Source organism: Chiloscyllium plagiosum, unplaced genomic scaffold (genome assembly GCF_037043375.1).
Source record: "Chiloscyllium plagiosum isolate Xiang-an unplaced genomic scaffold, Cpla_swu_hap1 HiC_scaffold_17, whole genome shotgun sequence".
Classification (NCBI taxonomy): Eukaryota; Metazoa; Chordata; class Chondrichthyes; order Orectolobiformes; family Hemiscylliidae; genus Chiloscyllium; species Chiloscyllium plagiosum.
Genome location: NW_028270155.1, coordinates 2387403 through 2402562, shown reverse-complemented (window position 1 = coordinate 2402562; position 15160 = coordinate 2387403). Strand labels below are relative to the sequence as shown.

Here is a 15160-nt window from a genome sequence, read left to right as displayed (position 1 = left end):
ATGGTCAGTTTAGTGACCAGATTCTCTCAGGAAGTAATGGAAACAGATAGCTCAGCTTCCAGCTGGCTGCATCCTTTGAACCCAGGCCATGGTCAGCCCCACCTCTATCCTCTAGATTGGAAAGACCTATATTTAATCACCTTGCTGACATGTACGCTTTATCCCTGTAGCTATAAAGATGATTGTGATCAATAACATCAGGATCTGGTTATACACTCTAATGGTGAAAGAATTAAAATAATTGGGCTTAATTATACAAGATTTTGCAGTGGTTTCATAATCAGTAAAACAAACCAAGGAAGCTGCATATATCTCTCATCTCCAGTATTAATTCTGCTTCTCTCCCTGAATAGTTCCTGTTTGTTAGCAATATTTTGCTAAGTGTGAGAAATCTGCCTGTTCCCTTTCTTGCCTGTCCTACAACAGAGGAAATAAACAGTGAACTGGTCACGATGTTCATTTCCAAATGTTCTGATTTAGAGGGTGGTCACTGTGAGACTCCTGGCCATAGAAGGCCTTAGCAGCTCTGTCATTGAATGCTGTTAAGACAGTGACAGATTAGTTCTTGCTTTAAAAGGTGGTTTCATTCATGAGATGTGGGTGTTGCTGGCTAGACTAGTGTTCATTGCCCATCTGTGGGTCTGGAGTCACAGAGGCCAGGACAATCTCATTCCCTAAAGGGCATTCGTGAACCAGATGTGTTTTTTCCAACTGACAATTGCTTTCCTAGTCATCATTAGACTTTTAATTCTAGATTTTTGTTGATTCAAATTACATAATCTGCCATGGCAGGATTCAAACCTAGGACCCCAGAACACTTTTATCTGGGTTTCTGGATTAATAGTCTAGCAATAATACTACTAGGCCTTGATTAGTAAGGGGATCAGAGGTTATAGGGAGAAGGCAGGAGAATAGAATTGAGAAACATATCCACCCTGATCAAATGGCAGAACGGCCTAATTTTGCTCCTATCTCTCATGGTCCTGAATATACAACTCACTGTGTCATTTGCAAGTTTTACTAGTTTACCTTCTAGGCAATATTCTCTTCGTTTTTTAAAAATGCTTCTTTCATGAAGTGAATAACAGAGCAGCATTTATTACCCATCCTAATTGCCCTTGGACTGAGTGGCTTGTCCAGCTACTTCAGGGGGCACTTGAGTCAACCACAGTGGGTGAGGATGGCAGGACTCCAAGTGAGTTTTTAAACACAGTCTAATTGACTATGGTTTCATGGTGACCATAACTGAGACTAGTTTCAATTCCAGACTGATTCAAGCTGCACCAATTGCCACATGTTCCTGGAGCTTTAGCCTGGGCCTCTGTCATACTAGTCCAGTGACATCACTGATACATCACCATATCAAGATATTTAACTGCTCTAACAGTCACAGTAAGACAAGAAAAACCTCGAGTTTCGAAGCAAATAGTGTCTGATAGAAAGCTGCAGACTTCAGTTTAATTGCATCTGACCTGATGGAGTTTTATCCACAATAGGGAGTGAGAGGCATTGGAATTATTTTTAATTTGAGAATCTTTTGCACAAATGCATTTCCCAGTCAACACACTCTGAACATCTCTCCCAGGACACAACCCCTTATCTCTAAAAACACAGCACTGCAGCAGACAGAACTGGTCTAGACTGGAGAGTATTCTCCGCATTAGTTCCGGAGTTCACCATTCTCTAATCCAAGTTAGATATCAATTCCGAGCCAGGAGCATCACTGAAATGATTACTCACAGGATGTTGCAGGAGAATCTCCTGCAGCAGCTTCCTGTGATGCTGATCAACCTGGAGTATTGTATAGTGAGTTGGTTCACAGCTGGCAAAGAAGCAGCCCCACCATGAGGCAGCTCTGAGTAAATCACTGACGTTGACAATCTGTAAAGCCCAGGCATCAGTTTGCTTGTGAGAAGAACAGAGTGATCTGCTGAGCCAGTGCTTGACCTACCACGGCTTCTAGCTCCTGGGTACTGGCAACACTGAGTTGCTGAATACTGGGGAAGTGTTGCAGCAGACTCATGGCTTTGACTTTCCCGACTCCAGGGATCTGCTGGATGCTGGCCAGGATCCTAGCATCAGACAAATGAGAGTGTGCCCTGCGCTGGAAGGGATTGCGCCCCTGCTCCTTACTCTCCTCGTGAATCTGCAAGAAGACAGTGGGTGGGGTTAGTTCACAAACGAGTGACAGCAATTGTTCCAAACAGATGGACTAGAATGAAAGAACTCTCATTTCTTTTGTAACCCTTGTGTCCTCAGGGCATCTCAATGTTTGACCCAAAACAGGTGATTCAGCCCAGCCACTCATTTCAACATAAACCTTCTCTCATTCATCCTTGTCTAACTCAACCAGCATAACCCTCTTTTTCCTCAATCATTGTTCCTTTATCACATTGTTAAACACAACAGTTGTTCCAGCATTCCACCTGAACAACTTAAAGGGGAATTTAACTGTCTAGTTCTCTGCTGACCACTCACTCATGACCCAAGATCAAAATGGAGGGATGGACTTTGTTTTTCTGGCAGTGAGGACCCATGATGGGCAATTGATCTGTACATTTTCTTTGGCTGTTCTTTAATTTTTGCTTCTGTTTTTAATCCTTTTTTTTTGTACACTAAGATATACCCTGGAGAAAGGTGACCTTGTACACTTTTCATTGTACTCCTGTATTTGAATTCATAAGACAATAAAACCTAAATCTAAAAAATGTTTTGGCATCTTAACCAAACATTGAATGAATGCCAACACCTCCAGGCCATTGGAGTGAAGGTCAAGATGAGATTGAATCTCAGATGGAAACCACTTTGGCAGCAAAGGCAATAGACTACACACAGCTTCACTTGCTCTGGTCTACCTAACAGCAGAGTACTCGGAGACATTAGACTAGAGTAGCTACCTGTACAAGCACACATTGAACCTCCTGATGTTCACAATGAAAATGCCCTCATTAAGAAAACACCATTGACTGTCAGTTGACGATGCACTGCTATCGACACAGAACCTCAAAACCTTGCCCCTGATCCACACAGCACACTCCACAAAGTGATGACAGCCCCACTCTCAATGGCCCAGCTCCAGGTTGACTACAAACATCCCTGACCCCAATCTTGAAACTGACCAAAGCAGTTATGTCCAGGATTTTAATCTTTCACGGAAAATCCACACAACTCTCAACCTGAGGGGATAACGTGACCACTTGCTGCACAAGAGGACATGAGAAACAGCTCAAATTTGTGACAGTGGGTGCAAATGTTAGACCATCACCACACAACTGAACACATGTTGGAGAGATCTGTTCTGGTGGCACCACAACGATTCACAGTGTGGTAGCTGAATGTCGACTGGACTGTTAACCTCGATAGCAAACTGTTTCCATGTTAGTGTGGCATAGATTTGTCCGACAATGAGGTCATTCCTGTCAAAACGTGGACAACACAATAGACAATCTGTGCACAGCAAGCTCCCATGAAATAAATTACAGCAACAAAATAAATTACAGTTAATCTGTTTCACTTGAGTGCGATGATGCGAGTCAAAAGAGAATATCATAGAACAAGTAAAGAAACATGACAAAATGACTGCTGTACCATCATCCTGCCATCATTTTACTCTCATTTCCACTATCACAGATCTCCCCTCCCCTCTGTCTCTCCTTGCTGAAAAACAGTTACATTTTGAACTGGTTCTAGAGAGTTTGTTGATTTGTCAAAGAAAATTAGGCTAGGGCACTAATGACACACCCACATCCCGTGAATCCCTGAAAAGAAAGGAAATTTTAATTTCCGCTCCCTGTCCAAGATCTGCTGAGTATTTCATAACTTTTAAGAAATATTAGGGGAGGCAACCAAAAGGCTGGTTGAAGAGTTTTTAAGGAATGTCTTAAAAAAAAGTGGAAAGAGAGTTTGAGAGAGAGAGAGGTTGAGGGATGGAATTAAGAATCTGGGTTGAAACGTGTGGTGCTGGAAAAGCACATCAGGCCAACAGGCATCCGAGAAGCAGGAGAGTCAACGTTTTGGGCATAAGCCCATCATCAGGCTCTGCTGTGCTTTTCCAGCACCACACTTTTCAACTCTGACCCTCCAGCATCTGCAGTCCTACTTTCTCCTATTAAGAATCTTGGGCCCAGGCAGAAGACACAAACTAGAATGGTGAGGATAAACAGGATAGGGATGAAGAAGGGAGACTGGAATTGAAGGAAGGCATTAGAACAATGTGGCAGGCAGTTCTTACCAACTGGGCGATGAGATGCGAGGCCTCCGTCTGGTTGGCCACAGGCAACACAGTCATTCCCAGGTCTAACACCACAAACCTTTGCACTGCAGGGAAGTACTGCTCACTCAGTGGGCTTTTTTCCACCACAACGATTCCATTTAAAGTACTTGCCTGGAGTTCAAGATAAGAGATGCCGATAAAAATATTGACAAAATTAACAGACCATTTACCCCTCAAATAATGAAGGACCTCTCACTCTGAGCATCATCCTTTGAATTGATCCTTTAGATATTCAAAAACCATTTTTATTTTCACATTCTGCCTCTCCAATATCCTCCCTCTCTTGCAGCCACTAACCTCTACAGAACTAATTCTCTAGTAGCAGGGTGATGATATGGATTGCTGTCGATAACAGCAATCCATCATCCTGCCATCATTTATTACAGCAGAACAGGTAATCCACATGTCACCAAGTGAAATTCTAATTGATTTAAATTGAATAGGAGGGAAATGAGGTGAAATTGTACCGAACTTTGGTTCATCTGCAATTGGTGGAGCATGTACTGATCTGGTCACCATTTCTTGAAAAAGGATAGAGGCACTGGTGAGGATATAGACCTATTCATGAGGACGATATCAGAACTGCAAGGATGTACCTATTGTGAAATAACGGACAGTCTAGCTTTTTCTTGAAAAGGAAACGTTGAAAGGTGACCAAAAGCTTTGATAGAGTTGACACAGAAGCCATTCATCAATGATCACCAAATAATTAAACTGGGAATTCAGAAGAATTTTTTTCCCAAGAGAGTGGCGAGAATTTGAACTTGTTACCAGACAGACAATCAGCCACTTAACAGGATGGAGGGGAAGCAGAACAGTGCAGTCTCAGCTAAAGCTTCATAGACCTGGATGGGCCAAAGGATATCAATGTATTTTCCAGCAAAGGAGCCACTGCTGGCCAGGTGGGTATCAGTCTCTCCAAATTCTGGAGACTCTAAACAACGAAAATCTAATCCTTGCAATTCAAATACACCCTCAATGTTGGTTTTAGTTTCATAACATTTCATAAAGTTGTGAATGCAGTAGCCATTCTAGACCAGGGGAGTTCCACAGCCAACATCAAGATCAATAAGTTTTACAGATGTCGACTGAGGGAATAGTGTTGGCCTGGATACAGGAGGATTTCAGTGAATTAAAAACACAGTCATTTGGTAGTACAGACACTGCGAATTGTTGAAATCAGACATTTTGTTGAAAAGTTTTCCTCTTTCACTCAATCAGGACAATTTGCAAGAATGCCAATTCAAAGTAAAGCTAAACATTTAGATTATTGAGAGGAGAATGCATTGCCAATACCAATCAGAGTCCAACTTGCTAATCAATCAGCACAGAAACAGACCCTTCTGTCCAACCCGTCCATGCCGTCTAGATATCCCAACCCAATCTAGTCCCACCTGCCAGCACTGGCCCATATCCCTCCAAACCCTTCCTATTCATATAGTCATCCAGATGCCTTTTAAATGTTGCAATTGTACCAGCCTCCACCACTTCCTCTGGCAGCTCATTCCATACACATACCACCCTCTGCATGAAAAGGTTGCCCCTTAGGTCTCTTTTATATCTTTCCCCTCTCACCCTAAACCTATGCCCTCTAGTTCTGGACTCCCCATCCCAAGGAAAAGACTTTGTCTATTTATCCTATCAATGCTCCTCATGATTTTATAAAGCTCTATAAGGTCACCCCTCAGTCTCCAATGCTCCAGGGAAAACAGCCCCAGCCTGTTCAGCCTCTCCCTATAGCTCAATTCCTCCAACCCTGGCAATATCCTTGTCAATCTTTTCTGAACCCTTTCAAGTTTCACAACATCTTTCTGATAGGAAGGAGACCAGAATTGCACGCAATATTCCAACAGTGGCCTAACCAATGTCCTGGTACAACCGCAACATGCCCTCCCAAGTCCTGTACTCAATACACTGACCAATAAAGGAAAGCATACCAAATGCCTTCTTCACTATCCTGTCTACCTGCGACTCCACTTTCAAGGAGCTATGAACTTGCACTCCAAAGTCTCTTTGTTCAGCAACACTCCCTAGGACCTTACCATTAAGTGTATAAGTCCTGCTAAGATTTGCTTTCCCAAAATTAATTCTAAATTAAACTCCATCTGCCACTTCTCAGCCCATTGGCACGTCTGATCAAGATCCCGTTGTAATGTGAGGTTCTTTGCTATCCACTACCCCTCTGATTTTGGTGTCATCTGCAAACTTACTAACTGTACCTCTTAAGCTCACATCCAAATCATTTATATAAATGACGAAAAGTAGTGGACCCAGCACCGATCCTTGTGGCACTCCACTGGTCAGAGGCCTCCAGTTTGAAAAGCAACCCTCCACCGCCACCCTCGGTCTTCTACCTTTGAGCTAGTTCTGTATCCAAATGGTTAGTTCTCCCTGTGTTCCATGAGATCTAACCTTGCTCACCAGTCTCCCATGGGGAACCTTGTCAAATGCCTTACTGAAGTCCATATAGATCACATCTACTGCTCTGCCCTCATCAATCCTCTTTGATACTTCTTCAAAAGACTCAATCAAGTTTGACAGACATGATTTCCCACGCACAAAGCCATGTTGACAATTTCTAATCAGTTCTTGCCTTTCCAAATACATGTACTTTCGAAATCAGACTCACTGGTTTATAGTTCCGTCGCTTATCCTTACCACCTTTCTTAAACAGTGGCACCATGTTAGCCAACCTCCAGTCTTCCGGCACCTCACCTGTTCCTATCGATGATACAAATGTCTCAGTAAGAGGCCCCACAATCACTTCCCTAGCTTCCCACAGAATTCTAGCATATACCTGATCAGGTCCTGGGGATTTATCCACTTTTATGCATTTCAAGACATCCAGCACTTCCTTCTCTGTAATATGGACATTTTTCAAGATGTCACCATCTATTTCCCTATATTCTATACCTTCCATGTCCTTTTCCACAGTAAATACTGATGCAAAATACTCATTTAGTATCTCCCCCATTTTCTGCAGCTCCACACAAAAGACCGCCTTGCTGATCTTTGAGGGGCTCTATTCTCTCCCTAGTTACCCTTTTGTCCTTAATGTATTTGTAAAAACCCTTTGGATTTTCCTTAACACTATTTGCAAAAGCTATCTCATGTCCCCTTTTTACCCTCTTGATTTCCCTCTTAAATATATTCCTACTGCCTTTATACTCTTCAAAGGATTCACTTGGTCTATCCTGTCTATCCCTGACATATGCTTCCTTCTTTCTCTTAACGAAAACCTCAATGTCTTTAGTCATCCAGCATTCCCTATACCTACCAGCCTTTCCTTTCACCCTGACAGAAATATAGTTCTCTGGACTCTCGTTATCTCATTTCTGAAGGTTTCCCATTTTCCAGTTGTCCCATTACCTGTGAACACCTATGCCCAATCAGCTTTTGAAAGTTCTTGCTGAATACCATAAAAATTGGTCTTTCTCCAATTTAAAACTTCAACTTTTAAATCTGGTCTATCCTCTTCCATCACTATTTTAAAACTAATAGAATTATGGTCGCCGGCCCCAAAGTACTCCCCCACTGACACCTCAGTCACCTGCCCTGTCTTATTTCCCAAGAGTAAGTCAAGTTTTGCACCTTCTCTTGTAGGTACACCCACATACTGAATCAGAAATTTTTCTTGCGCACACTTAACAAAATCCGCTACATCTAAACCCTTAACACTATGGCAGTCCCAGTCTATGTTTGGAAAGTTAAAATCCTCTACCATAAACATCCTATTAACTGAGATCTCCTTACAAATTTGTTTCTCAATTTCTCTCTGACTATTAGGGGGCCAATAACACAATCCCAATAGATGATCATCTCTTTCTTATGGATGTAGGTTTACTCACTGAAAGGTTCATTTCCAAATGTTTTGTTACCTTATTGGGTAACATTTCAGTGAAGCACTACTGAAAATTTCTGGTTTCTATTTATACGTTTGGGTTGATGATGTCATTTCCTGTGGTGAAGTCACTTCCTGTTCCTTTTCTCAGGGGATGGTAGATGGGGTCTAACTCCATGTGTTTGTTGATAGAGTTCCAGTTGGAATGCCATGGTCCTAGGAATTCTCATGCGTCTGTCTGTATCTCAGACCAGAGAATCCCATAACACAATTGATCGCTTGGAAGCCGACGTACCTCTCATTGCATTAGAGCCAGTCTCAATACCAGAAACTTGGCTGCTCATGCTACATACCATTGAGTGTCCATCATCACCTACATTTTCCAAAACAGCATACTTGTTTGAAATGGGGATAGCCACAGAAGACTCCTAAATGACTTGCCTACCTCTCTTATCTTTCCTAGAGTTAATCCATCTTTGTGACTGTATCTGTGACTTTCCCACCTTCCTATAAGTGCCATCCATCACATTCCCTTGCTCTTGTAAATTCCTCATTGCCTCTCCAATCGATCCATTTGATCTGATAGGATTCGCAACCAACGGCATTTATTGCAGATATACTCCTCAGTAACCCGTAAACTCTCCCTAAACGCCCACATCCAACAAGAGCAGCATATCACTCTACTAAAGGACATTTTTGCTTCTTTCAATCTACGACCCAAAACATAACACTGTCTTATTCCTCTACAAAACACAGCTCCAGGTTAAATTAATACTTATGGCTTATATTTTAAGTTTAATCAAGAGACATAGCTTAATAAAACATATAATCAAGAAAGAACCCACTCTACTCACTACTGCAGACTTATTTTAAGGCTTAAAATCCACTTATCTGCTTCTGTGCTGTGACCTTTCCAAACAGGTTCCTCTAAGATCAGTTATGAATTCCACTTTTTTAATTTTTCCAGATGCAATCTGATGTCCAGCGATACATGAGTCCAACAGCAAAGGCAGTAACTGCTAAATCTGTCAGTTAGCAGTGTGGGTTCTTTCTCTCTCCTGCATTGACCTCACGATGTGCTTCCTTTGTCTGCTCTTCTCCCTTTTAAAACTGCTGTTGTTTTGACTTTTTTTTTCCAAAGTTCCAAAACAATGCAACAGCATATAAAACAGTAATTGCTGCTCCTGGAATTCGAGGAAATCACCTCAGGAAAGGAGCAGCTGTTACAGCCAGAAATGTTTCCCATCCTCCATCTTGGATTACCCAGAATCCCTCCTTGCAAGGTGAAAAGCTTTTATAAAAGGTGACTTTTTTCAGCAAAACTCAAATTAAAATGACTGATGATAACTTCCTCCAGACTCTTTGGGATGCTGTCTATTTTTGTTAAGCTCCACATTATGTCATACCTACACAGAATCAGACCATACTGCCCACCTTCTCCATCAATCATAGATTTAGATGGGGAAAAGATGGGAGGAGGCTTGCGTCGAGCATAAGCACCAGCATGGACTGATGGGCAGAATGGCTTGGATCTATACCATATGTCCTACATAATCCTGTGAGTCAATGCTAGCTTTCTGTACAGCAATCCATACAGTCCCAAATCTCCATTCTATCACCACAGTCTTACAGGTTCATTTCCATGAAGTGCCCACTCAGTTTCCTTTTGAAATAATTTATCACATCCTCTACCATCCTGGGAGACAGCAAGTTCCAGATCATTACCACTTGCTTCTTAAAAAGGCTTTGCCTCACATCTCTCTGATATCCTTTGGCGTGGTGGTTGGGAAGGAGGACTAATTGAATCCATTCTTTTGAGTTATAACAATGAGACCTAGAGAAATGAAACTGAACAAGCTACAGAGGCTGCAAATCAGAAACAAAAACTGAAGTTGCTGGAAAAGCTCAGCAAGTCTGGCAGCATCAGTGGAGCGAAATCAGTGTTAATATTTTGGGTCCAATGACACTTCCTCAGAGAAAATGAGTTGGGGTTTCAGCATTGGTCTATTTTAGAAATGAAAGTGTTGATGGGTTGAATGCTTCCTGTTCTTGTGTAACTCCAGGTGCAATCCCTGGGACACAGAGTTCCCAACTGGGGATTATTCCTACTTCTCAGTGCAGGCATGTTGTGGTCAATTTTTACTTTTCCACTGCAGCCTGAACTGACATGGGGTGACCTTGCACAAGCCTTCAGTACAAACCGAGCTGCTGGAAATGCCTGGTCAGTTTGCAAGGCATGGTATGATATTGGTATCAGAAATTGTGTGGAGTGCTGGGACACATCAGGTGCCTATTAGGTAAGTATCATGGTGCTCTCTCAGAATTTCCATCATTGTTTTGAAGGGAATGTAAAGTAACAGGAAGGTCCATCTTGCATAATATCTGGCTCCAAACTTTTATCAATAGGGTCTGAGTGTAGGCTGAGCATCTTCTGGTCACAATGTGGTATTCAAGGATAACAGGCAAAGGAAGGAACAGGTAGATTTTCTCCACTGACCCATGTCTACTTAAAAGTAATATTTTAATTTTTTTTTAGAAAAAATAGGTTTGAGAAATTTGGAACCGAAGTTAAATTGAACTCAATCAGTTTCACTGCACAGGGAAGATCCCACCCACATACTTACATTTCGAAATCGGACAAGCTTCCTTTTATATGCATTTCCAGCCACAAGGTCTGCCTCAGAAACATACAAGACACACAGACGCTTGGAGATGTGGAAATCAACCAGACCCAAACCATCTTCAAAAATAACTGTTATCCGACCTACAAAGAAAGTATATCCAGAGGATGGCTGATTAGAAACAAAAACAGAAAATGCTGGAAAAGTTCAGCAGGTCTGGCAGCATCTGTGAAGAGGAATCAAAGTTAATATTTTGGATCCAGTGATGTTTCCTCAGAACTGATGGAAGCTAGGAAAATGTTGGTTTGTATGCAGAAGATAGGGTGGGAGGAGGGAGTAAGGAGTAAATGACAGGTGGGAATACAGCCCAAACAGAGGGAAGAAGGGTGGCTGATTAGTATCTGTCGACAATCAATTTATTTTGTGTGGTTTATTGTATGTTCAAGACAGTCAACTAAGGAACATAGGAATGGGAGTAGGTCATTCAGTCCCTTCAGTCTGATCCACCATTCAATAAAATCATGACTGATCAGTGGCCCAACTCCACATACCTACCTTTGGTCCATTTCCCTGAAAGCTTTGCTTAAAGATAATCTGATTTAAAATACAACTACAACATTTAAAAGGCACCTGGATGGGTATATGAATAGGAAGGGTTTGGAGGGATATGGGCTGGGTGCTGGCAGGTGGGACTAGATTGGGTTGGGATATCTGGTCGGCATGGACGGGTTGGACCAAAGGGTCTGTTTCCATGCTGTACATCTCTACAACTCTATGAACAACTGATCCAGCAACCATTGCTCTTTGTGAAAGAGTATTCCAAATGCGTATCTACCCACCCTTTATTTCAAACTCCAGCAAGCATTGTTTGGTCCAAAGAGAACAAACGGAAAGACAGTGGCATATGTGTCAAGGATTGAAATGATAGTTTCACCTCAATATTTGGTCGAGGAAATATTGACTCAGAGCTTGATGTCAAATCATTAATCTGACAGCACAAAGTGATCTGTGGGGTCCAGAGGGTCTGTGGAGACTGGAGCTGAATATCACACTGAATTACACTATCCCTGGAAAGGAAAGAGTGTCTGGATAAGGAAAAGGTTTGAACCAGACATTGTTAAGGACCTCTAGGATAGGAGTGCTGTGATGAAGAGCAAAGTCAAGATTAGAGATAAATTTGCTGCAGGTAGACAGGTCAAATTGCAACACTGAAATATTCTCATACAGCTGGACAGAGCCAGATGGCAGGGAACAAGAAGTGACGTGAGTGGCACAGGGAATTCCCAGAGGACAGAAAAAAAATCAATGCTACAGTCCCATTCATAGAGATGTACAGCACAGAAACAGACCCTTCGGTCCAAACCATCCATGCTGACCAGATATCCCAACCCAATCTAGACCCACCTGCCAGAACCCAGCCCATATCTCCAAACCCTTCCTATTCATATACCCATCCAGATGCCTTTTAAATGCTGCAATTGTACCAGTCTACACCACTTCCTCTGGCAGTTCATTCCATACACGACCCTAAACCTCACACAAGAGGTTATTTATGATGTTTGCCTGGAGTGTAGCTGTATAGTGACAGATCATTAGCTGATATTGTGGCACATTTGTAATGTCACTAGACTAGCAATCCAAAGACCTAGACTAATGCTCTGGGCTCATGGGCCCAAATTCCACTATGGTAGCTAGTGAAATTTAAGTTCAATAATGCATCTGTAATTGAGAGCTGGTGTCAGGAAACCACGATCATAAAAGTCTCTCCACTTCAATAATGCCTTTCAGGGAGGGAAATCTGTCATCCTTACCTGATCTGATCTAACTGTGATTGCAGACCACAAAGAACATGATCAACCCTTCACTGATCTCTACTCCAGTTCAGCGAGCCACTAGGTTCAAGGACAATCAGGGATGGGCAAAACTGTTCACCTTGTCAGTGACATCAACATTTCTTGAAACGAAAGGAAACCAGAAACTGGACTAAAGTATTTATAATCATAGCGCCATATAGAATGGAAACAGACCCTTCAGTAAAACGCATCCGCACTGACCAAATATCCCAATCTGACCTAGTCGCATTTGGTCTATATTCCTCTAAACTCTTCCTACTTATATATCCAGATAACTTGTAAATGTTGTAATTGTACCCACCTCCACCATGTCCTCTGGCAGCTCAATCCATACAGACACCACCTTCTCTGCGTGCAAAAGCTATCCTTTAGGTCCCTTTTAAGATTTTCCCCTCTCACCACAAACCTATGCCATCTAGTTTTAGACTTCCCTACCCTGGGAAAAAGGCCTTGTCTATTTACCCTATCTGTGCCCCTCATGATTTTATAAATTTCTCCAAGGTCAAGCCACAGCCTCGAACACTCCGATGAATTTTGAAACACAAAGATATTGAACAAGACTTATCTTGTACCAACTTACCCTGAAAACCTTGAACGAGTTCTGAACCTCTCCATTTCTCATTCACAATGACATGTCCACTGGGGACTGCATTAGCTCCAGCACGGACTGGGGTGCTTGACATACTGGAACTCATTGAAATTTCCATCACTGCTCTTGAAATCTTATAACAAACATCTCACATTCTGTTTTACCTGTCTGGAAAATAACCAGAAATCAGGTTTCAAAATTGTGTAAAAGCTCAAAATCTGGATAAATGGTTGCAAATAAACCAATCCCTTTTCTTTACCAACACTACACCAGTAGTATTCTTTACGTTTATTGCGAATCAAAGAGAGAGTGTCAATCAGTGAGAGTCAAACTATTACAAGAACTCCCCTGGAAAACGTAAACAGTGCACCAAGTACAATTCATTTCCCATTTTGCTAGACAATGATTAATGATAGGGGGATCAAAGGTTATGGGGAGAAAGCAAAAGAAAGGGTTGAAAAATGAATCAGCCATGATTGAATGGTGGAGCAGATTCAATAGGCTGAATAGCCTAATTTCTCTCTTAGGTCTTATGGTCAGCCAAAAGAAGACAGGGGTCCCATAGAAACAAAGAATAGATTTCAGGTTAGTTTGATTTATCTGATTTGATTTATTTACCACCATGTATTGTTACAATATTCAGTGAAAAGTGTTGTATAGTGTCATCACTCTCAGGCACCATCTTAAAACACAGAAAAATAAGCTAAAACATAGAATATAAAAGGTAGAAAAAGTCCTTCTTCTTAAGCACTTCACCATGCAATCTTTCCACGTGAAAAGTTTCACCACTCAGTTGAAAAACCTCTCAACCAATCCCCATAGATTATTCTTTGTGAGTGATCTAATCTGCCTGTACTCTCACTGCTCCTTCCTCAGAGCCCTGGAACTTTACCCCTTTTTCAAGTATTTATCTAATTTTCATCTAAAAATTACTAACGAGGCTAATTCCATTAATCTTGAAGGTAGGGCAATCCAGAATGCAGCAACTTGCAGCACAAAATGCTTCTGAGAATGATCTGGAATCTGTCTCTGGGTAGTGTCTGAACTTATGTCATTATTATTGTGAGCAATGTTGGAAGAGCTTCAAAAAAGGTTTACTAAATTGATAAAGAGCTTGCCGTACGAGGACAAGTTGAGGGCTCCGGATCTACACTTGATGAAGTTTAGAAAAGGGGAAGAAATCAGATTACAATTTACAGAATTCTGAGAGTCCTGGATAGAGAGGACATGGAGGAGGTGTCTCCACGAATATGAGAGACACGGAGCCGAGGGAGCAGCCTCAGAGTGAAGGGACACGGACACAAGGAGGACCTTGTTCATCCCGAGGGTGGTGATTCTGTGAGACATTACTGCAGGACACAGACAGAGAGATAGGGTCATGGTCAGGAAGGGCCGCAGGGGAATGGGCCTGACACACAGCGGCCATGATCGGACGGCAGAGCAGACTCAGTAGATTCTACTCCCCTATTTCATGATTTAAAAACAAACAACTCTTAATACTGATTATGTAAAGGCTCACCCACCTTCCAAATCCGTTATGAACTCTCACCTCAGACTGACGGAACTCCCGCCGAGCGCACTCATTGGACAGGACCACGCGGGCAGCGATTGGATAGACAGTGTCTCCCGCTCGCATGTGGGCCACTGGATAGTGCGGTCTGATTGGTCCGCAAGTCAGCGACATGCCTGGCCAATCACGTGAAATATTGGTCATGGGGCGGAGCGGAGCTGATGGACGGGTCACGGGGAAGGGACGGGGCTGAGCTTGGAGTGGGCGGGTCGGTGGCGGGGCCCGCAGTGTGGGGGCGGGGTCTCGAATCCATGGGCGGGGCATCGGGGGCATGAGCGGAGTCTCGGGGCCGGGGCGAGTCTCGGTTTGAGGGGGCGTGGATCGTGGCGAGGGCTGAGGCATGGCTCGGGGCTGGGGCGGGGCTCGGCAATGTGCCTGTGCGCGGAGGCGTGGCTCGGGTGCGTGGTCGGGGT

General features: G+C 42.8%; 1 protein-coding gene across 2 annotated transcripts; it reads right to left on the bottom strand.

Moving 5' to 3' along the window:
• Positions 1–1414: 1414 nt before the first annotated feature.
• faap24 (FA core complex associated protein 24) lies at positions 1415–14805 on the bottom strand. Of its 2 annotated transcripts, none has more exons than XM_043706488.2 (5): positions 14701–14805; positions 13169–13345; positions 10739–10878; positions 4232–4384; positions 1415–2146 (listed from the first exon to the last, which is right to left on the bottom strand). In XM_043706488.2, the coding sequence occupies exons 2-5, from the start codon at positions 13293–13295 to the stop codon at positions 1898–1900; spliced, it is 669 nt and encodes a 222-aa protein (XP_043562423.1). In that variant the 5' UTR covers positions 13296–13345; positions 14701–14805; the 3' UTR covers positions 1415–1897. The 2 variants fall into 2 exon arrangements, with proteins under 2 accessions (XP_043562423.1, XP_043562424.1); XM_043706489.2 differs by having other exon boundaries at positions 14727–14803.
• Positions 14806–15160: the final 355 nt, after the last annotated feature.